The sequence below is a fragment of the Homalodisca vitripennis genome, chromosome 2, assembly GCF_021130785.1.
Source record: "Homalodisca vitripennis isolate AUS2020 chromosome 2, UT_GWSS_2.1, whole genome shotgun sequence".
In the NCBI taxonomy this organism is placed as follows: Eukaryota; Metazoa; Arthropoda; class Insecta; order Hemiptera; family Cicadellidae; genus Homalodisca; species Homalodisca vitripennis.
In genome coordinates, this window is record NC_060208.1 from 124,049,962 (window position 1) to 124,077,961 (window position 28,000).

The 28,000-nt window shown below is 34.2% G+C and overlaps 1 protein-coding gene across 1 annotated transcript; it reads left to right on the top strand.

Moving 5' to 3' along the window:
• On the top strand, positions 1 to 27,991 carry LOC124354672 (solute carrier family 12 member 4). Its single transcript, XM_046805302.1, has 9 exons — positions 1 to 180; positions 6,458 to 6,596; positions 8,764 to 9,017; positions 16,282 to 16,401; positions 17,580 to 17,773; positions 19,155 to 19,323; positions 20,421 to 20,610; positions 21,245 to 21,460; positions 27,806 to 27,991. The coding sequence occupies exons 1-9, from the start codon at positions 29 to 31 to the stop codon at positions 27,974 to 27,976; spliced, it is 1,605 nt and encodes a 534-aa protein (XP_046661258.1). The 5' UTR covers positions 1 to 28; the 3' UTR covers positions 27,977 to 27,991.
• The last annotated feature ends 9 nt before the right edge of the window (positions 27,992 to 28,000 follow it).

Here is a 28,000-nt window from a genome sequence, read left to right on the forward strand (position 1 = left end):
CTAAAAATGTTCTCAACGTCCAGGTATCATGGCTGGCTCCAACAGGTCAGGAGATCTGGCAGATGCTCAAAAGTCAATCCCTATCGGAACAATCTGTGCAATTCTCACCACTTCCACTGTTTACTTATCAGCTGTGATCCTGTTTGCTGGAACTGTTGACAACTTACTACTTAGGGACAAGTGAGTACTTTCAACTATTTCTCAATAATAAAAACATTTGCAATTAATATAAATTTGTTTTTTTAGATTAAAAAGGTTCAAGGTTGTTTCTATCTTATTGGGGTAATTTTATAGGTCTAAAAGCAGGGTTATTGAATTAATTTAATTGAACTGTATTGATAATTATTAAGTGAAAGAAACTTTTCTGAATAAATGGATTAACAATAAAAGTTTGCATTATTTGAATACATTACACTTCAAGAAATGGAAGTTGCCATTGCATAAGAGGTAGACAGAGGTTTGGGACAGCTTCAGTGAAAGGTTAGTCGCAAACAACATGTATACATGGCAAGTGTCATTTCGAATCCCTCAAGACAGTCTTAGACCTTTTGTCTTCAATGTGGTGATGAATTGCTCATGTAGTTGCATTGTGGTACAATCTGTAATATATGCCAATGACAACTTTATATAATAGTAACAAAAGTATAGCTGATTTGTATACCACAATGGAAATACAAGGGCTATCCAGAAAGTAGATTACGTTCGCTCTGTAGCTGTTATGGGCTGGACTATAGCAGCCATTTTGATGTCAGGGCATTTCTCTGTTCAGTGGTTACCCAGCTGTGCTAGTGAGAGGTTACTGTCAATCCTTGTTGTTTTATAACAGCATTTGAAATGTGTGACGCAATTATGTGCAAGATGGGTACCAAACACACATGGCAAATCAGACTTGAAAAGTCCTAGATGCTTTTAAGTGGGAGGTGTTTTCACACCTGTCTTACAGTCCGGACTTGCACCGAGTAACCACCACCTGTTTCCAGCAATGAAGACCTGGCTTGCAACGCAGCGCTTTGATGATGACATGGAACTGGGGGAGGGTGTGTGACAACTCAGCCTCAGATGGCAGGATTTTGTAACACTGGAATTTCAAAATTAGTTCACCGCTATAAGTGCCTAAATTTATACGGTGACTATGTTGAAGGATAGTATTTTAACGTCACTATCTTGTATTTGTATAATTTCTTGTGTGTGTTTGTATTAAAACGAAATCTACTTTCTCATAGCTCAATCGAATGCACTCAAATGAATTTTCTCAAATAAACTTGTATGAAAAGTGAAAAAGACATTTAAATACTACATAGTTTATCTCATGATATCAAGCATGAATGGATAAAGACTGCTTGGTTTATTTTTTGATGTGACATTAAGTTGGAAGTATCATATCAATAATGTATGTAAAACATGTCTCCAGTGAACCTTTAATTTAATATGTTTTATCCTAATTTCTTAGAACTGCCTATTTCGGTCTATTCAGTGTCATGTTGCATACAGTCTCGTCTTATGGGTCATTTCACAATAGTTATACAAGTCCTGCTGTTTCAAAAGAAAGCTATTAGAACAAATTGTGTGTCAATCCTCAGCAATATTGAAAACCACTTTTTATACAGACCCAGGGCCCGATTAACCAGTAGGCTAAGTAGGCTGCAGCCTAGGGCGCGAGACCGGTGACGATTTTAGGGGGGCGCTTCGGAGTTCAAGATGAAGTGCTTTTTATATGTAGTAAATAAAATGGTATGGTCTAAAACTTCACTATACATTTTTGTACATTATTTACACATCCACCTAGACCTTAGATTTACTCCATTTACTTAAAAATAACTATTAAGTAGAAAAAGAAATTAATTAATAGCGATTAGTGACAACGCATAGTAATTATCGTAACGGTAGGGAAACTAAAAGGGAAATTTTGCTTCGCGCGAGGGGCGCCGCCGGCCGCCGCCCTTCGCCGTTTGCAACACTGACGCTCTCTGACAGATAGAGACAGAGTGTAGCTGCAGCTGCAGTCAGTCGTCTCCTCGTCTGCACTGTTTGTTTTAGGCCTATGGCCTATGAATTATTTGGACTTTCGTTGTGATTAATTGGTGTCATTGCTCGTTATTATAAACACTGACATTTATTCGTAAGTCGAGTAGAGTGTTTGATACTGAAATATTAGAAGAAGCAGTGGTTTGCTTGTTTTACATATGTAGGCTACATTATGAGTAAAAAACCAAGTGGTTCCGAATACCGTAAACGGGCCCGGGAGCGTAACGAACGGGAAAGTGCTCTTCTAAATAAAATTCATAGACTAGACGATTTTTTCAATAAACCCGAAACTCCCAGTTGTTCTGCTGAGACATTGCCGGTCGTCACGGGAACTGAACGAAACGTTGTGAGTGAGGACAGCGGTGTTATAGTGGAAGTGGAAGTGATTCAGCAGCCTGCCAGTGCCACTGCTACCGATGTCTCAGACACCACAACGGAAATTGCACCTGTACACGTCCCTTCACCACCATCAACCGAGCAAATAGCAGATTTGGGACATCAGTTGCAAGATTGTGTGTACCAGCAAATAAAGAGGTAACCGATTCAAAAAATCTTGATGATCCCGCTTTATGGCTGGTAAATGAGGCATTGCGTGAATACTTTGCAGTGCACAGCATTAATCAAAATGACAGTGGGGATTTTTCCCAATCAAAGCGGCAGTATTCTGACCAAAACCGTTATTTGAACAAAGCTTGTTTTTTCAAAAAACTTGTAAATGGAGAGATTGTAAAAAGAACTCATTTAGTTTATTCCAAATCAACTGGCTATGTATACTGTGCTCCTTGTAAGCTCTATGGGGGGACGACTGCCTTAGCTACATGCGGCTTTAATGATTGGAAAAATTCACACAAAATTCAAGAACATGATAATAGTCTAGAGCACAGAGAATGTGTGAACAAATATTTGACCCGGATGAATGCACCTCAGAGAATTGATGCAAAACTACTTGAGCAGCATCAAGTAGAAGTGAAGTATTGGAGAGATGTATTGTCAAGAGTTGTTGAAGTAGTTAAGTATTTAACTTCTCGAGGGCTTCCGTTTTATGGTGAAAATGAAATTTTGGGGTCAACCAGTAATGGTAATTTCCTTGGCTGTATCGAGCTTTTGTGCAAGTTTGATCCTTTCATGGCTGACCATGTTGCTCGTTTCGGAAATAAAGGTAAAGGAGTGCCCTCATACTTATCTTCCACGATCGTTAACGAGTTTATTACTCTGTTAGCTGACAATGTTAAATCCAAAATCGCGTCAGATATCAAGAATTCTAAGTATTTTTCGATTATTGTCGACTCTACTCCAGATGTTTCCAATGTGGATCAATTGACTTTTGTCATTCGTTTTGTAGCACCTGACGGGTCACCTAATGAGCGGTTCATAACGTTCATCCCAAATTGTGGCCATAAAGGGGAAGATATGGAGAAGGCTGTGATAAATACTCTTGAAAGTTTGAACTTAAATATCAGTGACTGTAGAGGTCAGAGTTACGACAATGCAAGTAACATGTCTGGGTGTTACAAGGGGCTTCAAAATCGAATCAAAGAGCAAAATCCTCTTGCTCACTACGTTCCTTGCGCAGCTCATTCGTTACAGCTAGTAGGTTCGACCGCTGCAGAAAGTAGTAGTAGTTCTGTTGAATATTTTGCCTTGGCACAGCAAATGTACAACTTTTTCCATTCATCTACACACAGATGGGAAATTCTCTTGTCGCAATATGACAAAGAATGTTTGACAGTCAAGACTCTTTCGAAAACTCGCTGGAGTGCAAGAGCAGATGCCAGTAAAGCCATGCACAAGTCATATAAACAAATAATCGCAGCGTTACAAGACATCACTCACTTCAAACGAAGAAAATAAAAAAGACGTACGACTTGAAGCCAAACAACTGATAGAGAAGCTCCAGTCTTTGGAAATGACCATGATGATTTGTTTTTGGAATAAAGTACTCATGAAGTTTCATGACATCAGTGTACGACTTCAATCTGAAGATGGAGACTTAGATCAGACAGCACTTTCGTACGAGCTCCTAGAGTCTTTTCTAAGTTCATTAAGAAATGAGGAACAATTTTCTAACTTTGAAAGTGAGGCAAAGCTTATGTGCAATTCTCAAGAGTACAAACAAGACAATACAAGGAAAAAGAAACCAAAAATCCCTTTTGGAGAAAGCAAAGAGGGGCACACTGAGTTTGATGGGCGGAAATCATTCCTGATAAATTGTTACTACAAAGCAATTGATACACTCCTAGGGCAACTAACAAGGAGAAAATCAATTTATGTCACACTACGAGACTCCTTCAACTTTTTATGGAATTTGAATAAAATTGAGAGTTCAATCTTGAAGGAAAAGGCAACAAAGCTAATGCATGAATATTCAACAGACCTAGATGATTCATTTCCAGATGAGTGTTTGTATCTTCAAAAATTTTTAAAAGATGATAATACATTCTATGAAGAGGAAAATGTACTGTCAGACAGAATGGAGGAAAAGAAGAAAGTCAAACCGACCGGGACTAAAGCCTACAGGCTATTGAAACATGTAAAAAACCCTAAAACTTGAATCTCTTTTTCCGAACGTGGAAGTGGCATTGCGGATCTTCTTGAGCATGGCGGTGTCTAATTGCAGCGGAGAAAGATCCTTTTCTGCTCTTACTCGAGTCAAGAATTATTTGAGGTCGACTCTACGGCAAGAAAAACTCCAGGCACTCGCTCTCTTATTTATAGAAAGTGACTATATACAGCTCGTTCCGTTTGATGACTTGATCGATGCGTTTGCCTCATCAAAAGCACGGAAGAAAGACTTTGTTTAATCAGGGAATATATCGTCATGATAAAATAAAAAGTTCTTTTGTTAACAGTAGGCCTAATAATTTTATAGTTCTAGCTCATTGTTTGTTATTGTGATTAAATGTTCAAGTCACCAAGTTGTATACCAAAGTCTAATGTCATTTCTATGTAACATAATGTACTTGAATAAACCAGAGAAAGTTGATGACCAATTTGACCATGTTCATTGATTTATTATAAATCCTTTTCAGTGATTTACAGTTAAAACGCTAATTAAACAGGCTATACGTAGCTACTAAGCTTTCTTATTAAAATGGACAACAATAAAATCTCCATTATTATGGCAGCATTTATACTGAAGTAAGAGATAAAATTCACATAATTTTAACAGCCTTAAAATTACAGTATGCATTTTAATTTATTTTGAAAAAAATAAGCCTACAGATTTTTTGAAAGTAACATTACAAAGTGCTGAACTTTGAATTTTGTGACTATTTAATGATAGTAATCTACAAAAAATGTATAAGAATTAAAAACTCATGTAAGGTTTGGCTGTAGCTAGGACACATTTTTGTATGTCCTACAAAACCAGTGGTAAATAAGAACCCTTGATTCTCTTTAAAGAATGTTACCTACAAGTCTACAACAATAGACCATATTCCATTTTAAAGATACAAATAAATGCTCAGCAGTAAGCATCCTTTCCCTTTGCAAGTTTGCACTTTCTATAATTTTGCTGTTTTTGTTCGTTTGTTTGTGTGTTTTTAGGAAATGACAGCAAACAGCATAGTTCTTTTAACCGTTGAATTTGAACATATTACATAGCAGTTTATACATACATGTATCATTAGACCTTTGAACAATAATTAAAGTTTATAGTTAGTTGCTGAATGTTGTTCTTTTCCTAAAGTTTAATACTCTAAATGGTCTCTCTCTGTAATGGTCTTTAAATTTAAGTAAGTTGAAATTTTATTACAAAAATATAATATGGCCGCTATACAGCAGAACACTTTTTATTATTGAAAATTGACAGAGGGAAGCCGGCCGGAAACCGTTGGGGGGGGGGGGGCGCGAAGTACAAGATAGCCTACGGGCGCCAAAAACCTTAATCGGGCCCTGTACAGACCAGGATTCTTACAGTAATTAATCTCTACATATTTCATATTTTACTAAACAAAACAAACACTAATATACACTTATATTTTATAAGGCCAGGATATACCCTCACACAACACCGGACACATAAAACCAAGCTAGATATTCCGCAACACCACATAAAAAAACTATGGACTTCTTTCAAAATTCAAGTTTTTTTGTAACTTCCTGATACTGCTCACATTACATTTTTTCAATAAATGCAAACAAAATATCCTTAATTGGTTAATTAATCATCTTTATTACTCAATAAAAGACTATCTAGTAAGCAATATCTGTCTTTATTAGTTTTATTCAAATTCCAATTAAATGTTTCTTTCTTTATTATTATCATTTTTAGTTATATTAATGTTTTCAGTTATTTAATTTTTAACAATCAAACTACTTAGTAGTTATATTTTTTAGTTTTTAATTTATTGACAATGCCTATTTTTGTAAAAGATCAATGGCAATAATATTCTTTATGCTTGATATTCTTGATTTTTTTTCTGATGCCCAGATTTGGCCAGAGTATAGGCGGAAGACTGGTGGTAGCCAATATCGCCTGGCCCAACGAGTGGGTCATACTGATCGGTTCCTTCCTCTCCACCCTCGGGGCTGGTCTCCAGAGTCTAACTGGAGCTCCTCGACTGCTGCAGGTACATCCTTATCTCAAACTCCTTAGCAATGTAAGGCTAAGAAGGTATTCAGGAAAAGTACTATTTAATTAACATTCTGTTTTAAAAAAATCATACAATTTGTGTGAATGTTTCATTCTTAAAAGACTGAATAATAAAGTAATATGTTTCTTCACAATTTGCACAGTTTGTACATTCTTCGATGTAGTCTTGTGATTGAAAAATTATGTTAACGGTGAAGCTGACTCTACTGTCTAGTGACCAGATATGTCCTTATCATTTGAGTCAGATTACTGTAAAAACTCAATAGTGTGAGTGTATCTTAATGGTTTATATTTTATATTGTGAATTGAGGTTTGGTTGTGGGTGGTTTAAATCAGGTCTCCACAATGTCTAAAATACCAAGTGGAAAAAGGGTCCTAAAATAAGTTCTTTTTTTGGACCAAGCACAAAGAAGACTGCGGTGGTATAATTACTAGTGTAAACATTACACACTAGATATTCAGTATACACAAAGAAATGCCCAGTGCATTTATTACGGTTGTTCAAGATGGTTGTTCAAAGTGGGGAAATTCACAACTGTGAATACTTGTAACATTCACCATCAAAAGGTTTTTTTTTTAGTTTCTGCTGCTTGTCTTCTGAATTCAGATACATCTTGTAACTTAATGGAGAACTGTAATGACTAAAGGAACACTAGCTGCACGCTGCAGACCCATGAAAATGTTCCTGAACATAGAAGGCTACATTAAGTTATATAAGCTGTAAAGTACAGCTAAACACTAACAGCATTAAACATGGTCCTACACTAAGTTGTATTTCTTTTAGTAAATAGAGCTCATCCAGTGGCGTAGCAAAGGGGGGGCGGCGGGGGCGGGCTGCACCAGGTGTCACCTTTTTTGGGGTGACACCCACCCGGTCTCTCAACTTTAAGAACAATGTACAAACAAACAAAAAATAAATTGCTAGCACAAAAATGTATTTTCCGGAATTCCTCCCACACCAGCACTAGTTCAGCTTTAAGTATAATTCGGGGATTCCCGCAAAAGAGCCTGACGCTGTCATGGGAGATTCCCCGTCCCATACTCACAATCTTTGACGTTTCAGTTACAACATTTCTCATTTGTTTCGTGAAGTGTGTTGGGTTTGATTGGTGTCAATTGTTAAACGTGTATTATTCTATAGTGATAGAAAATTGGGTGTCTAGATTTTTTAAAGTTTATTGTAGAATGGGATTTTCAGAATCTCTTCCAAATTTTATGATTGCACTGAAATTGTTTATGACAGTTTGTGTGTCCTTAGCTTCATGTGAGAGGAGTTTCAATAAATTAAAATTAGTAAAAAACTATATGCAGGCAACAATGACCCAATTGCGGCTTAGCAATCTTGGTGTATTAGCCATCGAACACGAGGCAATACAAAATATAAATTTCGATGAAGTTATTGTTGAGTTTCCAGATGTCAAAGTTAGAAAGAAGACATTTTAATTGTATAACAATGCCTTTTCTGTCTTAGTTATTATTGTTTTGTTATTTCTTCAATATTATAAATAATAAATGAGCCATGACCTTTATCATATAAAATTTATTGCTTTTTAATTTCGATGGGGTGACACCACCAACTTCCGCACCGGGTGCCACCCAAGGAAGCTACGCCACTGAGCTTTCAAAATTGTTTTAGCTTAGTGGTTGATAAACACCTTTTTGGCTGACCGTTGAAGTTCAACTCCCTCACTGGAAACTCAAATATACTTATTAAAAAGCAATCAGAGTAAAGTTTATTGAATTTCAGAAAAGTATGATTCTCCAAGTAGCATTGAATATACATGATCTGACTTTACTTTTTTTGTTCAACTGACCTTTTTCAGTTGATATACGGAAAGAAGTTCGAGACAAAGATGTTAAAAATGTTTAGGCAATTGGCTCAAACTCAATATAAAGGACATCTTTATAAAAGAAACTTCAAAATTTGGTTAATAATTGGGACTAGTGAATCAATGTTGTCGCGATTGCTTAGAAAAGAAGAAAAAGTTATATATTTTGCAAAAATACATAATTATTTCCTTAGACTATTTTGCCTCTTTATTTATTTTGCCCCTCGTATTATACAAGTCAAAATTGAGAATTGTGAAATGCGCCAATAACATTTGTTTTCCCTCTTCTCTTCCATTTGTATTTTGTTGTGACAGGCTATAGCAAAGGATGGAACCATACCTTTGCTGGCTCCATTCGCAGTTTCGTCAAGCCGTGGAGAGCCAACACGAGCCCTGATCCTTACAGTAATGATCTGCCAGTGTGGCATTCTCTTGGGGAATGTGGACTATCTCGCACCATTGCTCTCCATGTTCTTCCTTATGTGTTATGGCTTCGTCAACTTGGCCTGCGCTCTCCAGACCTTGTTACGCACTCCCAACTGGCGGCCCCGCTTCAAGTACTACCATTGGTAAGACAAATTTTAGATGGATCAGTATCTTTTTAATAAAACAGGATAGTATTTTCATGTGATAGTTCTTTGTAACATGAGTTTCTTTAATAATCCGTGTTTGTTCAGAAATACACTTATGTTTTGCTCTGTGAATGATTCCAGTTAGAATGTGGTCTGATCCATAGAAACTTTTAATATTAGCATTAGTTAGAGAGTTTAAATATTGAGTAGAAAAACAGATTACAATGTTATAAGTTATACTAATAAACTGACTAATCAACATTTAAACAGAAAATTCAAATTCAAAGACCTTGCCATTTTATTTGACACAAAATTCTCTTTAACAGAATTATTTTATCCACTTGCAAATCAGCATACCTTGTGTTGGGCTTAATATAACAGTATAAAGTCCAACAGTTCAGCCTCCAAAGTCAAAATTTATTTTTTTGCAGTTCAGCCTCACTTAAACTATTCTTATTTCATTAGTATGGTCTAAACTAGAATTTGGAGCAATCATTTGGTATACACATGTAAATTATTTTTCTAAGTTAATATAAAATGTCTAAAAGAAACTTTTAAGATGAAGAATTTGGTCACTATACCACATTTATCCCTCATTCTGAATTACTGGACTTATTCCGTATTGACTCGCTTGTCAAGCAGCGTAAAGTTATTTGTTTATCTTATATTATCTCCATAGTTTAGTTGAGTGAATCGTTTAGCTTAGCTAAATGTTTACTCAAGCAACTGAATATCACCACCCCTCGTCCGAACTCCCCGTAGCTGTCACTTGTTCCAAACATACTTCTCTCATACAAATCTGGGATATTAATCTTCTTTAAACATAATCTCTAGTCTGTTCAATCTGTATTCTTACGATACAGATATATTTAGCTTGTCCAATAAATCATTTAGCAGGAATTTATATTTTTGAATAGATCATTTCCATGATTTAACTATTTTAGTTGTGGTTCAAAAAATGTTAGCTGATGTATTTTTAATTATTCTTGTATGTATTTTGTTATATACATTTCTGCATGGTATATTTATTTCCACATGTATATGTGTGAACAGCATATATATTAGTATAACTTATTAAAATAAATTTTTATTGTATGTTAAATTCACTAATTGTTAATTCAGTATCTTGATAGTTAATTATATCATTGTTATATATTTGCATGCTTTTTATTTAAATCTGTATATTTATCTTTTATCTTATCTATTATCTTACCTTTAGTTTCCAATTTATTCAAATAAATCTATAGATACCTATAAAATCCAAATACCACTGACTGATCCACTCACTCACTCACTCACTCACTCATTCACTCACTCACTCATCGCTCTATCTCAACAACGACAAGACCCAGAATCCTGAAATTTGGCATGGTGGTCGTACTTATGATGTAGATGTGCAATAAGGCTGGGTTTTCAAAAATTCGTATTTTAAGTGGTTTAAACGTGGATAGTTTGCAAATGAATTTTTGGACTCAATTTAGCCACTTTGAGCACTTCCAAAGTACTTTTATAGTTATTTCTCGAGTTTGGAACTGTAAAACCTACTAAAATAAACAGTATACTATACAGTAAAAGTTAAAGAAATACTTAGGAAAGGCAATATTAGTGTTGTAAAACATCGCTAAAAGTAGCTAAATAAACGTTAGTTGGATAATATTGGTGTGGCTATTTTTTACCATGCAACTTTAAAATCTACTAGAATAAATAGGAATCCATGGGAAATTTTAGAAAATATGTTAATAAGAATGCTATTTATGTTGACGTAGATCACTGAATGCTGCCAAATAAAACGTTAGTTGATTACGCTCTATTTGAATGTTGTACTTTTTGCCCTCTGAAAGTAAGCTCATCAGGGTTCTTGGATTTTAATTATGTTGTAAAATATCGATAAGTGTGGCAAAATAAACATGTTCGCCCGATACGCTCTGTTAAAATACTACTTTATACCCTCTGAAAATAAATTTGTCTGGGCTCATTGCATTATGAAATTGACATTCTATTGGAATAAATTAGATTCATTCGATAATATATAAAGTACTAAGAAATAAGTCATAGTTATTACTATTTGCTTAAAAAAACCGTCCAATAACAATGCTCTCATTCACGACCTTTACACAGTTTACTATTGAAATTTACCTTTCTATAATCTATAAATACTATAAATGCTTAAGGGGACCTGTCAGTGCCTATCTCGCCCATGTTAAATTACACATATTGTGGTACACTTTTCTCAGCAACTAATGCATAAAACCTCATGAAATTTTAACCTGATGTCGTATAGTTCTTTAAAAATAATAATAAGGAATATAAATAGTTTTGGTAGCATGGGTTTTTTTTAATGTCATGTATTTTATATCAAATAAATAAATCAATACAATTAAGTTGAAAACTCTTATAAAAACTTCATATTTATTCAAATCTTCTAGAAAAAGCTTATTATTGTTGCTAATAATACTATAAATAACTTGTGAAAGTTTCATAAAAAACCAATAAATACTTTAGGAAATATTGGTACCTAAGTAATAAAATACACAACTTTCGGAAATTCAAAAATAAAAAAAATTATTGATTATAACTCACAATAATCGCACTTATATCCACTAATGAGCACCATATCCATAGTCTGGATCATCGGATACTTGTTCATTGTCTTGAAGTCTTCTTTTTACATTTAGTCTTGCCGCACGAGCCCTTTTTTCAATTTCTTTCATAGCCTGTTCAGCTTCGTAGACCCGTTTCAAATCTTGACGTTTTAGTCCCACAATACAGTTTGCACCAGATTTTCCACATACCTTTTCCATAACTTTTGCCTTTCCTAAAACTCCCTCATTATAACATATAACAGCATCATACACTCCATTTTTCAATGTTTCTAATCCAACAAAATTATTTTTTGAAACTCGCGTCCAAATCATATTATTGAATGATTCATTCTGATTTTGTGTTTTTCCATGGACACATTTTTTTAGCAAGGTAGGATTAGCTAAGTCTTGATAGATGGGCTTGATTACTTCCATGATTGTAGATGGTATATTGTTCTTTGGTAATGGTGGTTCAACATTCAATTCTTTACTTCGATTATACTTACACCACGAAGTTGTGCCTGCTGGGCATAGGCCGTGCTGAGGTTTGTCTGCAGTAGACAACTTATGAAAAAAAGTAGCCCATACTGCTTGTTTCATCTTATCTACATCATCACAGTTCTGTCTAATGGCTGTTCCATAATAAGTTTGTAGCTCTGTTATTATATTATCAGTCAACCTTCCTTTTCCTGAAAGAGGCTTGCCATCGGGTAATGTTACACCCTTGTACTTTTCCTTCAGTCTTCGGAGCCTACCACCCATACGTTTCTGGATATGTCCAATACATTCAAGTTTCTGTATTGTAATATCAGGTCCATACGGTTTACTATTGTTTACAACCTCAAAGGCTTTACTGTCTCCGTCGCCTAAGTAATTCACATAACGTGTAGGAATATTACCTTTGTCAGAGCGCTCATATATTTTGACAACACCATTTATTTCCATCCCTCCACTGGTTCCTCTATAATTAGCAAGACATCCTTTATGGCTAAGAACTTGCTTACCCTTACAAATATTGCAATACTTAGACATACACTCAACATCAAGTACCTTACTCGTATCTACACTTGTCACGGTGACCACACCATTCAATGATGAGTGACCTCTCTTCTGCCAGGTTCCGTCGAATATTACGCTAAGATCACTGTTATCGTCATTTTCATTTACAGCTTCTCTTTTTGCAATTTGCATGCTTTCTTTAGCTACTTCAGAAATACATTTACTCAGTTCTTTATTGTAACTATCAAATCTCAAGGGGGGTTGGGGTAAGTTCATTACCGAACAAAATGTCTGTGCCGCTGAACGTCCTTTGTCGATACTTCTCATCGCATACACTAACCTAATGTTGTTTTCAAAACAACCACTTTCAGTTTTTTCAGAAGTCATAAAATCTACATTAGCATCACAGTTATTGCATATGAGTGATAATCTAGACACTATTCCTTTCCGTTTTTCTGGATATTCAAACAGTTCTAATGAAAGTTCAGAGAAACACTGATTACAAACCGCAAATTTTGACAGTTGTTTGTTTAGTATTGAAATATTGGTACTTTGGGATTATACCGACCACACCCAGACATGAATCGTTATTTCACATTTCGTTTCTACTGATTACTAGATTAGCGTAGAACAATATTTCGTCAATATAAAACAGGAATTGTCTTATCGCAAACCCCTCCTCATCCTCAGACAGAGGTCAAAGTCGAGCGTCTAGTAGATAACGTGATTGCAGTCTCGCCGCCCGTTCAGCTGGTGCATCGCTTTGTTGTACTTCCGTGTTTTACCTCTACATTTCTCCAAACACAAAAATTCAACAAAAACAATCATTTACCAAACTAAACTCTTTATTAAAAAAACACTAAAAACTTGTTTTTATTCTTGATCACATTCCGCCACCCAAAATGCGAGTGCCTCCGGCCATCAGCGCGGGCATTGACAGCACCTTCGGTGCTGCCCCGCGCTGATGTCGACGAAAGAAAAACATCCCTCGAGATAGTACCTATCAGTAAAATATCAAATTCTAGAGGGGCTAATCAGAAATATAAATTGAATTGTAATGGAAAGGCAATTATGTACCGTGCAAATCACGTGATGCCGCGCGGCCTGCCGTAATCAGGATTCTCGAGAAAGATAAGATAACAGCGATCACAATACCTGGAAATGCTTGTAAGTTTGTAATTTTGTAATTGAAGAGTTGTTTTTTCGTTCTATCATGTTTGTTTCTATAAATTTCTATTTTTGTGTTCTTCATACTAGTGTGGTCGGTATAATCCCAAAGTACCGAAATATTTACTAAAACATTACCATCCTTGAAATTATGTCCATAATACTCAGGCTCTTCTGCACATAGTTTTATATTCTTGAGCTTCTTTGCTGAAGAACTTGGTATACTAGGCCTACCTTCATTGACAGGCATAGGCCTATTGCTATGAAAAGATTCACTGCTAGTAGAGCTACTTACATTATTTGAAGAAGAACAACTATTTACACTATTATTTACAACACTACTATTTACACTATTATTTACAACACTACTATTTGTTTTAGTTTTTGAAATATTACGCCTTTTTTCCAACTTTTTTAGTCTAGCCATCTCTCAAAAACACTAAGACAATAAACAGTAAATTTTATTCAAAACAACAATTTGACTTACAATTTTGAGGTTATGTTTGCTAACTGGATTGTAGCTGAAATAAAAACAGCTGATTGCAATGATCCAAAAAATGCTTTATGTAGATTTCATCCATAACACTGTATACTATATGAAGTGGCCAACATATGTCATTTTCGGCTTCGTGTACTCTTAGTAATAAAACTAATTTTTAATGTGAATAAGTGCACAGAATAACATGTTTTGGTATCAATGTATTCAGGAAGAGCTACTGAATTAAAATAAGTAAAAAAAAATTTTTTGTTTTAAATTTGTTTTTTCACTGACAGGTCCCCTTAATAAACCTGGTTTTCATAAAGGTCTCGTGGTTCAGTCCTATCGCTGCTCTACAGTTCTATACTCTCTGCTGACTATTATTTCTCTGGTTTAGTTTGGAACAATTTTTTCTTCGCATATCATTTCAGGTTGTTGGTTTTATTTCATCATCCGTTGATTAGAGTTTTCCTAACACAGTCGTGTTTTAATTTGTTTTAAGAATATCATTTGGGTTCGTTATATATAATTTTGTTTTTTGTCTTCCTACCTATTTTTTATACTATCCCTACTTTTGAGTTTCTTTCCTATATTTTTGTTAGGCTTTTCTTATTTATTTTACTTCAGGTTTTCCTTCCTTTAAGTTTCCCCTTCTCTGTAACTTTTTCATTTTTTCAAAGAGAACTAGGTACTTTGTTTTTCATTTCGCATTTAATCTATTTTCCACGCTTTCTATTTTTTAACTGTCGAATCGGACTTTTATGTTGGAACACATTGAAGTAGATGGGGTGATGTTACCTCATCGCATTGTGCCTGTGGGTACTGATGGGGCTTGCTTCTTTTATTCCCTATCATACCACATGTACGGCAACGTCTCCCATGCGCCTCAAATACGAGCAAGCATTGTAGAATACGTTTGTAACAACTGGCAAAGGTTTGAAAATCTCACATTGATGCGGTGTGGCAACATTTATAGAAGTGTTGCTGACATGTCTCTCCATCACACATTTGCCACTCATTGTGAGGTCCAAGCCGCTGCCGAAATATACCCGTACCATCTGGTAGGTAAAATCAGTACAAGAAAATTTAAAAAGGAGGAGTTGAAAACATTGAAGCAAAAGTAATGAGAAAAACGGCGAGTTAATAATATGAAAACTCATTTAATTAATTTGCATAGAACTCCTGAAATCCTGCAGTAAGATTCATCAATAATTTTCCCGTAGCGAAGCACGGGTATTCTGCTAGTACATTATATTTGTACAGCACTGTTGTTATGAACATTACAAATTACTTGGATGGTAAAATATAATACTGTATTATTAATTTTAATGCTTTTGTAGTAATTGGCTAGCAGTTGTAATAAAACGTTTTAAAAATACAAATAAATAAATGGACATTGAAAATATACTAATATTATTCACACCTTACAACTTAAACTTGTAAGGGCTTCAAGATTCTAGGTGTAGCCATGCTATTTAAGGGAAGAGTACATTTTTCTCTATATATATGATTCGTTCTACAGAACACAAGACATGCTTTGACTGTTTCAGATAAGAAGTGGGCAGAAAAGTATTTACATGCTTTGGACCTTATGTTTACAATCCTCTGTCAACTCTTTACAAAGTCTAAAACATGTGTAATAGAAAGTATATTCAAATATCAAAATGGATTGAACTCAGTCTGTATGTGGCAATACAAATATGATAAGATATAATTTTATTCATATTTTTTTGTACATGAGTTATTAAAAAACTATTCAAAAATTCAAAAGGAACATTTATTAATGCAAATAATCAATAGAATAATCATATTATGATGAATAAATTGAGAATTGGAAACATTTTTACAGTGCAATAATATTATATGAAAAAAAACTTCCAAGTTGAACTGGTATTAATTTCTTAGAGGTAGGCCTACACTGGAAATTACTAATTCTTAAACCTATTAAAATGTCATAGTCAAGTTTTTACATGTTATTACATTTACAATAATTGTATAAACTGAAGCAGCTCATAGTGTTTTTTTTTCTTTTTAGGTCACTCTCTTTCCTGGGGCTGTCTCTTTGCATCGCAGTAATGTTTATGACCAGTTGGTACTACGCTCTTCTAGCTATGGGGATGGCAGGTGTTATCTACAAGTACATAGAATATCGTGGGTAAGCATCTCAATTATATTAATTCCTGAGTCTCACATAGATGATCCAGTTTTCTGATGGTCAACGAATTGTATTATTTTTGTATGTGTTATAAATTTTAATATATAGAGGTCTGAAAAATTCTTGTTGGATATTTAATGGATTACTTCTTGGATCCAAACATAAAAAAGTTTTAAATGCTGAGTTTTCATGTATTTTTTACCTCATGATTTATATGTCACATATATATTTTACCTTGTAGCATTGACATTTTTAATTGTCTAATTTTCTCACTGGGGGAAGGCAAAAATAAGGAAGTTCAGAAATTACCTGGAGGAATTAACGGTTGAACTTGGTAGAACTCACCCTTTCAACAGTTGTTGATGTTGGATTAGTGTTGTCTATATTGTCAACTAACTTCCTTTAGTACATTAAGACAATCAGCACTGATGTATTGTATGCAGACAATAATGTACTCTTATGTTACAGCTGGATTCACCATAAGCTATGAGTGTCATAGTCAAATGCTATTCATTAACAAGAACATAAAGAAGTATAATGCATCAAAAGTTACATTAAGTTAAAATCATCTGGTATTTTCTTTATAATATATGTTGTTTTCTCATTATTCCAGATACTCTTAAATAGTGTAAAAAGGTAATAATTGTATGGAAATAATTGTGTTCTCTCAGATATATTGTTCCTTTTTTTTAGAGCAACATTAGATTTACTTAATAACTTCAACTATTTCATTGTATTTATAATTAGAAAAACCATTGAGATGCAAAATCAATAACTTTAAGACTTCATCCAACAGCAAACAAATTTAGAATTTTTATCACAGCAAGACTAATTTTCTTTCCAATAGTACATTATTGATAATGGTCATTTGGAAAGATTAACAGATTTTTGCTATAATTGCTTGTTACAAAACTGAAACACAGTGTTTTGAAACCTTTTATATGGCTCTTTTTCTCTTTTTCATTCTATAATCCTAAAATTAAGGTTAATCATGGAAAACACAAGTCTTTTATTCATAACTTTTTTGTTAATTTTGACTTTGGCATGTATGCTGCCATCTTTCTTATTTTATTAATCCTCTGTTCCCTATCTCCACATCTACAAATGTTAACTCTGATGTTGATTGTAATTTATGTGGTCTTCATTTTATTTTGTATTTATGACATTATTGTTCTCAGAGCCGAGAAGGAGTGGGGAGACGGTATCCGAGGGTTAGCGCTGAGTGCGGCACGCTACAGTCTGCTGCGTCTAGAGGAGGGTCCACCCCATACCAAGAACTGGAGACCCCAAATTTTGATTCTTGCCAAACTCACTTCGGACTTGGTTCCCAAGTACAAAAAGCTCTTCACTTTCACCTCTCAGCTAAAAGCTGGTATGTTGATCACATACAGAAAACTTGTCATCCTGGCTCTGTTAGTCAGTTCAGACAAAGTATTTGAATGAATAGCAAGTGTTTAAAGATGTTATTACTAAAATTTTGTCATTTAACATTTCCAAAGCAAATGCTATCAGATGCGATTGAACTGCTACTATCACTGGTGTTAATAATGATGTAATTGTTTTTTATATAAAACTCCTAAATAAGCCATTGCAGTGGCTGATTTCTTTGTTTCATTGCAATGAATTGCCTATTCATATTTACTTTGCACATTATATGAAAAAACAAAAGAAAAGGAAGGAAGATATAATTTAGGAGGGGTTGAGGGTAAATAACTTGAAAACTATAACCAGGTTCCTATTGCTCCTGTTGATGTTGTTAAAGTGAAACCTGTTTTTACATTGCATATTTTATTATTATTTGGAGTTTCTCCCTAAATGGTACCATGTGCAGGCTTATAGCCATCCCTGATGGTAAATATAACATTAATAGGGGTAAAATTAGTTATGGCTCTTAGTTACCTGTGTTTGAGCAGAGGTTTGATGGGGGAATTTTCTCTATTTGCAGTTAGTAGTACTGCCAAAGCACAAAGCCATCTGGAATTTTTCCATAAATTGCATATTTTCTGATGAGATGACAAGTTTTTTTCATTGGGATTTGAAATTTTGTCCTTAAAACATCATAACAATATAATATTCTCTGGTTTGCTTTAGAAATCACCATCTGAGACACTTGTTATACTGAGAAAAGCTTATGAAGAGGATGCAATAAAAAAAGTGCATAAATATCATCCCAGTGGGTGCTATACTTAACCGTAGATCAGAGAATAATGTTGATTGTGTTGATGAAAATAGTGCACAATAGTCGAAAATCTATTAGAGCTATCACCTCTTAGAATTTCACATGAGATTGTCCGCAGTATTCTTCTTGTTTGTTTGAGCACAGCACCCGAGACCATCATGCCTTGTGCCTTATTCCCAAAAATAAATAAGAGAAAACATGTCCAAGAACGTTGAAGCTTCTTGAAGAAAAGCTTTGACAGATGATGAGACTTGATGCTTTCTATTTGAATCTCAGACATCTTGTCAGTCATCTGAAAATAAATCAAAACAACCAAAATTCTGATAAATAAATGACTAAAGAAATATAAAAAATTACATGGAACTTTCAGCAGCGGTAAGATAAAGAATACCAGATAGCTTGGAACTTAACCAGCAGTTCTACCAACCACAGGATGAAAAGTTCCCTCTTCAATGAGCCTCTGCTTGAAAACATATAAAAACTGTGGGATATTATTACTATACAAACAACTTATTTTTATTTAATCTTCATTTTGGAGTTTTTTTAAGATTTACAATGTGTGATTTGTGTCTAGGTAAGGGGTTGACTGTGTGCGTTTCTGTGATCCCTGGAGAGTTTACGCGTTGCTCAAGCGAAGCCTTGGCTGCTAAGCAGAGTCTGCGCAAAACCATGGAAGAAGAGAGAGTTAAGGGCTTCACTGACGTCCTGGTGTCCCAGGACATCGCCGAAGGCATTAGCCACCTGTAAGTTACAGATTACTTCTCAGAAACTGCTCAAGATTCAATTAATGAATTAGGAAAATTTCCTCCCACTTACTATGGAAATAATGACATTCGATCAATCCCGACATAATCCTTTTGAACCATCCCTTTGAGTTGTATATTTGGGTATAGTATAAAGCTGCATGATGTCACTGACTGACAATAAAAAATGTTCTAACAATTCAATAATATTTGAGGTTTGAAACAAGGTTTCATGTTAAGTTTTTAAATTAATTGATCTTCACCAATATCACACATAACATGAATTTGTGTAATTGGATTAAATCTAACTTGATACTTAGAAACATTCTAGAAAGGCCAAACAGTAATAAATGGACTTTACCAATTTGAGACTCCAAATTAAAATTTAATTTATCCCTTTCAAAATGACACAATCAACTTAGAGTTTACAAAATCATCTTAAGGATTAAAAATTGATGTTTAAATTTATCCATATCAAATTAGCTGAACCAACATTTAACGTATAGAGTTCTACATCGAAGATATTTTTCAAATAAATTAAACCGTATTAATTCAATGTATATGATTTATGTATTATAAATTTACAGTGTACATAACAAACTATAACAATGAAATCAATATGTTTAGATCAAACTAGAGTTAAATCAAAAAGATCTCTGTCAATCTTCAAATTTTTGAATAAACCTTCGTTGTTGTTTTTTTTAACTACAGGTAATACAGTAAATTTTGTATAATGAACAGAAGAGCATTTTAATGAACAGTAGACAAAAAATGTAATTATGTTTTTTAAACTGAAAATAATTTACATGCTTCTTTTAAGTGATGTTTCCCTGTTATAAACTCTGCTTACTATCTCTTTCAGACAGGTCCTGCATACATTGAATTTACATTGTATCCTTTTCATGCATACTCTTTTGTAATTTTCAGATCTTATTTTTTCCCTATTTTATCTTCTTTTTTGCCTCGTAAACTTTACCCTATCCTTCTCATCTTATACTCATCCTGAATCTTATTTCTAATTCCTTATTATCAACAAATTTGTTTTCTCCGTTTCATTCATTTCTTTGTTAAAATTGCACTTATTATGTCGTGGACAGTGTGCAGACAACAGGCTTAGGAGGAATGAAACCCAACACTGTAATCCTGGGATGGCCATATGGCTGGAGACAATCGGAGGAGGATAGAACCTGGAGAGTGTTCCTGGAAACAGTTCGGGTCATCTCCGCTAACCGCATGGCTCTCCTTGTGCCCAAGGGCATCAACTTCTTCCCGGAATCTGCTGATAAGGTGATAGATTGTTTGGATTTTTTAAATTGAAAAGTTTAGATAACCTGAATTTAAAAAGTTTTTATATAATTTTTATATATTAGTTCAATGTTTTTTTTTTCCTAAACATTTAACAGCTATTTCTTAATTTTCAAATGTAATAACTTTTCAAATTCTGCTCTCTTGTTTGCTATTCTCCCTTTTTCATCACATTCATCATCCATGGAAATAGAAATCTGTCACTACAATACTTTTAAAATTGATAAAGATTATTCAAAAAGTTATTAAAGTTACCATCCTAATGTAGAACTACTATATTATCCATTGGAGTCAAAATAATGATGGACTTCTCTCCATTTTTTGGCGGACACACAGCCATCTAAAAATGTAAGACAATTCAAGATGGAATTGTTTACCATCCTAAATTTACAGAAAACTGACTTAGTAGGGCAACTAGTAGTTTTAATGCACATACGTTCTTGATTGATAACAACTTGATTTTGCTATCACATTTTCTGGTATAGGGTTTTTAAATTTAAGTTATGGCATTTCAATACTCTAGTAGTAAATATAATCATTTGCTAGATAAAAAAATAAAATTTTTGTACAAATAGCTTATCAAACACATGTATGATAATTGTACTACTTGCTCCAGGTGAAAGGTAATATTGACATCTGGTGGATTGTCCATGACGGTGGGCTGCTCATGCTGCTGCCGTTCTTGTTGAAGCAGCATCGCACCTGGAAGAACTGCAAGATGCGAATCTTCACTGTCGCTCAGATGGAGGACAACTCCATCCAAATGAAGAAAGACCTCAAGACTTTCCTCTATCACCTACGTATTGATGCTGAGGTGGAGGTTGTTGAAATGGTAATGAAAAGTTATTATTATCTCAGGCTAGTAATTGTAAATAGCAGAAGGAATGGTTGGGAAAGCAGATGACCATTAAGATGTTACGCTTAAATCCAGACACAATATCCATTGACCATTAATATCAAAATAAAAACATCTAGGGTTCAAATACTACCTTGATCAAGCACATTAATTTGATAAAATTATTTTCACCATATGATACTCCAACAACATAAACCAATTAAGTGTTCAATGGGAACATACAGAATATTGGTAAAGAATGAATCATTCCCATTTAGGTGGATTTCATTAGTTCTGAATAAATGTGTCATTTTGAATAGCTAAATATATATATATATATATATATATATATATATATATATATATATATATATATATATAAACAACATATAATTGGTTTCATAGTTCAATTTAAATTAATTGTGTTTATTATATCTCCGACAGTTATCAACACATACATTTAAATATAAATATTTGCTCACAAATTTTTATCTGCTCAAAATATTTGATTTTGTATACCTAATAATTTGATATTACAATACAAGTCCGATTAACTGAACAAAATGTGACCACCTCAAATATGTAAAAACTCAAATAAAGAGCTTGCAATTAAATATCTTAATTTACAGAGAAACTCAATATTGATTAATAAAAATGGTTTATTAATACAATAAACTACAAGGTTTACTACCCAGCTGCTGGAATAAAATCACTATGTAATAACATGTATGTAACTTATGTAACTAATTCCTGAACTCAGGGTATCCCTTAGGATATGTATTAAGGTAAAATACTTAAGCAACTTGATGTTTGTTATTTTTATGATGATGACCTATCATTATTTTGTGTAATTTTGATATATGTGTTTAAGTACACAAAACCTTTGCAGAGTTATAGCCTGGGCTAAACAAAAAAACACACAAAAACTATTTATTCAATTAACCCTTATGAGTCTTGACAATACAGTGGATAATGAACACTTTGTGCAAGTACTCAAGTTCTCAATGTGTCCATATGGCTACACTAGGCTGTTATGGGTTAAAATAAACGTGAACTAGAGCAGCCCACACAGTGGCTAGTACACCTGAATCTCCCTTCTATACCCCGTACCCAACACTGCTGATCCATTGCAACATCTGTTGGCATAAACAACCATAGTCAGTTGTTACCATAAATTCAATTCAATTCAATTCAATAATATCTTTATTCACACATTCATCAAGAATGGTTACAGAGTCAACACATGCAGTAAAAATTGATGTCATCAAGAAGTAGGTAAACTAGTTTAAAAACTATTATAAATGCAAAGAGAAAATATCTTTAAAATTTGATATCAACTAACATTTCTGTAAAATAAAATATATATGAGGAGAAAATATATGAATGCATATACATACACATACATGTCTTAAATAATAGCATTAACAGAATTAAAAAACTCATTCAAACTATAAATTGTAGAGTTTATCAACAGGCTGTGCAGTCTTTTCTTCAGAGTTTTAGAGTCACATGTTTTGAAGTTTTCTGGAAGCATGTTAAAGAGTCTTGCACCGCTATAGGAAGGTTTCTTGGTGTAAAGGGTTGTTCTATGCGCTGGAAGGGATATATCATTTGCCCGTCTTGTTGTGTAGCTGTTGACGTCACCAACCTTTGGTAATCTTTCTCTTGAGGCGTGGGTGATTACCTCGATGATGTATATGGACACTACTGTGAGTATCTCAAAAGATTTAAAAGCCTCTCTACAAGATTCTTGTGGCTGTAGTCCTGCCATGATCCGCATAACCCGCTTCTGTAATACCAGGACACGATGAAGGTTGCCGGCAGATGAACTTCCCCACAGAGTTATTCCATATCGAACATGTGATTCGAACAGAGCGTGATATGCGGCTTTCAAAGCGATAGAGGTACCAATGGATTTAATCCTCTTCATTGCAAAGATTGTAGAGCTAAGCCTTGAACACAGTTGGTCGGTGTGATTGCTCCAGGAAAGGCCTTGATCCAGAGTTAGGCCTAAGTGTTTTGTGTTGTCAACTCTCTGAAGATCTGGGGGCTCAGTCAAGCATTCTTTTAATCGTCCAGAAGCGAGATATTTTGTCTTTGCAGCGTTAAAAAACTAGGTCGTTATTTGAGCAATATTGTTGTGCCATACTGACTGATATGAAGGTACGAATGTCCAGGTCTTCAATGGCATTGCCACTCGTTACAAGAACGGTGTCATCAGCAAACATGACTGGGTAGCTTATATTACCCAAATACTTAGGTAGGTCTGCAGTAAAAAGAACAAACAGAACCGGGCCCAACACTGAACCCTGGGGAACACCTCTTGTAACAGCCAAGGGCCCAGATCTTGCAGTCCTCTCTGTTCCATCCAGGTTTTGTTTTATTTCAACGACCTGTTCTCTTCCCGTTAAGTAACTCTCAAACCACTTGACTGTAGTCCCTCCAAAACCAAGAGATTTAATTTTGTTGATAATTAAACTATGGCCCAAACAGTCAAACGCCTTACTTAAATCAAGGAAAACACTTGTAACTGTGTTTCCTTCCTCCAAGTTGTCAATGATGTGTTCTATTAAATCGGTAAAAGCACTTGTGGTTGATCTTCCAGGGATAAACCCATGTTGTCTATCAGGCAGGAGATTGTTGAGTTTAAGGTGGTTTTGAATTCTGGTTAAAATTATTTTTTCTATGATTTTTGAAATAGTTGGGATTAGGGATATCGGCCTGAAATTTTGTAGCTCCTTTTTGCTTCCCTGCTTATGAAGGGGATAAACTTTAGATATTTTGAGTTTGCTAGGAAAAATCCCTTGAGACAAAGACTTGTTGATTATATCTGTAATGGGTTAAAAATACTTCACCAATGCAAAACTTTAGCAGCTTAGAGCTCACGTCATCGATACCTGAAGAAGATGTTGACTTCAGTGACATTATAGTGTTAAAAACTTCACTGAAGGAAGTGAGTCTCCATTCCATAAGTGAAGTTCCAAGAAAAGAAGTATCACTCATAACAATGGCTCTTGATTGATTGTTTTGCAGTAGAGTTTGCTCGGCTATATTGGAAAAAAAGATATTAAAGTGTTCACACAATTTGTCTGGGTCTTCTTCTACCTTTCCTCCAACATCAATCTGCCATCTTGCCCCTGCACTGTCTTTTCTTAAAATTCTCTCACTATTGATGACATTCCAGATGGCTTTAGATTTATTACTTGACTCAGCAATAAGGCTTTCATTTTCTTCCCGTCTTAGAGTTTTTAGTTTTATATCATACAGTTTTTTCTATAAATAAATATAGGTACATTTGATTTCATTAATATGTTTTGCAATGTAAATAAATCATACAGTATGTAACCGTAGCCTCATCATAGTGGAAATAACTAATGGTCAGTAGCAATATGCATAGTCTAGGATGACCAAATAGGAGGGTTACCACTACCGGGGAATCTGGGAATTTTCCGTACCTCCCACTCAAGCTGAGGTCCGAAAGTACTCTCCCAGAATATGTTAAAATGCTAATTTTGTTTTAAAGCCTTCTGAGAACATATTATGCTTATTTTATACTCTAGCGAAACAGCTATAACTTAACAATTTAACCTTTTGGAGAACGTCAAAGAATTCCAACAAAATTACACTATTTTAAAGAGATTTACAGAGACTCAGGAAAATGGCTTTATCTTAAGAACTACAAGTCACACCCTTTAGCTTTTACCTAGAATTATAAATTGTAAGATGGGCTTCCAGAATAAACATATTCCATCATAGTATAATACATATACTAATAATCTACATGTAAATATTCAAATCTTAGTTTAAACAAAACCAAACATCGGTTAAAAATAAACATGTGATTTAAATTAAAATATTTACTTATATGTAGAATCACATAGAGGGTCTTCTCGACTGATTTGAAGATTAGTAAAACTTAAAATAATCCTAAAAATGTAAATTTTAACCTTCAATATTTTTATTAATTTAACTTTCAGACCAATATTGATTACTCTAAATAAAAAATAATACTAATAAAGTATTTGAGATCTGTTTATATTTCAATGTGAGTAAATATTTCTTTATAATTTAACAGTTATACATTTGTAAACATTTTTATACTGTTTTTATCTGAATAAATACGAAAATTCATAAAGAGTTTAACTATATTTTGATTTTGATTTTTGTTTGAGGAGCATTTATTGGTATATCTATACTATTATATAAAAATATAATGGTGTCTCACCTTGTGTTACTCAGTCACATAAGAACTATTGGACTGATTGTAAATTTTACATAGACATTTATAGGGTCTCTGGTTAACATGTTAGGCTTATTCCAATTCCGAAAATCCCTTCAGGCTATTCTCCACTGGTCTTAGAAAATCCCTTTGGGCTTAATCTGCAGATAAAAAATGTGTTTTTCATCATCTGTTAAAGTCAAGGATAATAATTATAATAATTTATCTATATTTAAACAGGTGATAGAAAGTTTGTTGTTTTTGATCTGTTATAGTCATTATTATTGGAATTTTAATTAACTACTGTAAAATGCCATAATTTATTAAATCATTATTTGCATTAACCCTTTAACCACTGAATTTCTGGATTCGCGACACCTGAGTGCAGGTATTAGTTACATACTAAGACACCCCAGATTGCCGAGTATTTTTTCTCATTTGTAGGAGTTTTTGACATAAGACGTTATTTAAAGTTTAAAAAATAGATTAAGCACTTCTAGTAATTGTAGTAGAACCTCTTTGTCCATTGGTGTTCCTGCCATTACAACATATTACAACTATCTACGAATAAACATCAGGAAACCTTGTAAAATATAATATAACCGTTCCAAAACTCGTGTATGATGCAAAGCACGCAGTGTCCAATTAGTAATGTCTACAAGCACCACCAAATGGACAGCTATCTTTTTGGTATTTCTAACAAAATAGAACACCAATTATCACAATATAACGGCTGATACAACAAAAATAAAACAGCTGATAATATGAAACGAGTGTACTCAGGCATGGCAGTTGTTCACGAAATGACAGTTTAGATTGGTTGATCTCAAACCTAGAGTTGCAATACATATATCAGGTGTGGATTAAAGGGCTAACTAAAAATGCTAAGGGCTTCTACTTTAGTCTCACTTTAGATTTGGGATTTTTCTACACTGATCTAAAATAGTTCATTTGTTACTGAAATCATTGGAGCTATTCAATAAAATATTACAAAATATTGGAGAAATTCGAGAAATTTCAGAGGTACCTATAAAAAATAGTTTCAATCTCTGACTTCAGGACTCCATCTTTAGACTTAAATAAAAAATGAATCAAGAAATTTTAATATGATCAGTGACTATCACTTATCTCAGAATACGAGTAGTTTAGAATGCCATTTAAAAAGAATATGGTCATAGTATTATACAATTTTGCATTATGTTGATATTGGGTTCTTGGGACCATGATCGATAAAAATTCAGGAATCTCTTAAAAATTTTGTTAATAAGGTGATTGCAAAGACCAATTAAAAATTCTAATATATTTTTGGAACCCAAACTAGGCTTAATGCTATTTTTTGAACCAAATTGAAATACGAATCTGACCAACACTTATGGTAGCACTTTTGACGTCTAAGCATTTAACCCATTGCGGATCGTATTTTTTTAGCGCGTGGGCACCAGCGAGCACGAATTAATTTAGGTTAGCGGCCGCACGCACGAACAGCAATAGTGCGACACATCGTATCGCTCGCTATTGTATACTAGAAAATTCAGCTGTGAAGGTATTCGTTCAGATGGGACATGGGCCTGCTGGGGTATCCGTGATGTAAGAACGATAAAACGCGAGCAAGGTTCCGGGGTGGCAGGGATGATGTCTGAATCATAGTCTAAATAAAGCGGCTCGGGCGAAGCAATTACAACATCCGGGCCATTGTCTAGACTAACCCTGCCAACATGTACGTCTGCGTTGTTTAGTTCTGTGTCACTAACCTCAAATGTATTATAATAACAATTGAGGAAAACACCCAATCAGAAGCGCTAAAAAGCAGAGTGTAAACTCATATGAATGGTAGCACTTTTGACGTCTCAGCATTTAATTGCCTTACAACAATAAAGAGATTTGATCTGAATGGGCTGATTTCTTTGAAATCTACGTAAATACAGTTTTAATGTTATGTAGTTTTTGAACATGACAAAAAAATTGTAAAACTTGGTTGTTTTATAAACGCATTACTTTTATCTGGTCCTTAAATAGGAGTTATTTTGTTAGTTCTTCTCAATTGGCCCAAATTGTAATAAGAGTTGAATGTATTGATGCTGTGGTTAACTTTACTCACGTTTTGTCATCTAATGTTTGTATAGACGGACAATGACATCTCGGCGTACACTTACGAGCGCACACTCATGATGGAGCAGCGGAACCAGATGTTACGGGAGCTGAGGTTAAACAAAAAGGAAAGCCTTGGAATGGTGAGTTTATCATTTCCTCTACTATTTCTACTATTACCTAAAGGAGGTGTAGTTCTTCATTAAATATAACATCTTCTATCTGTGTGT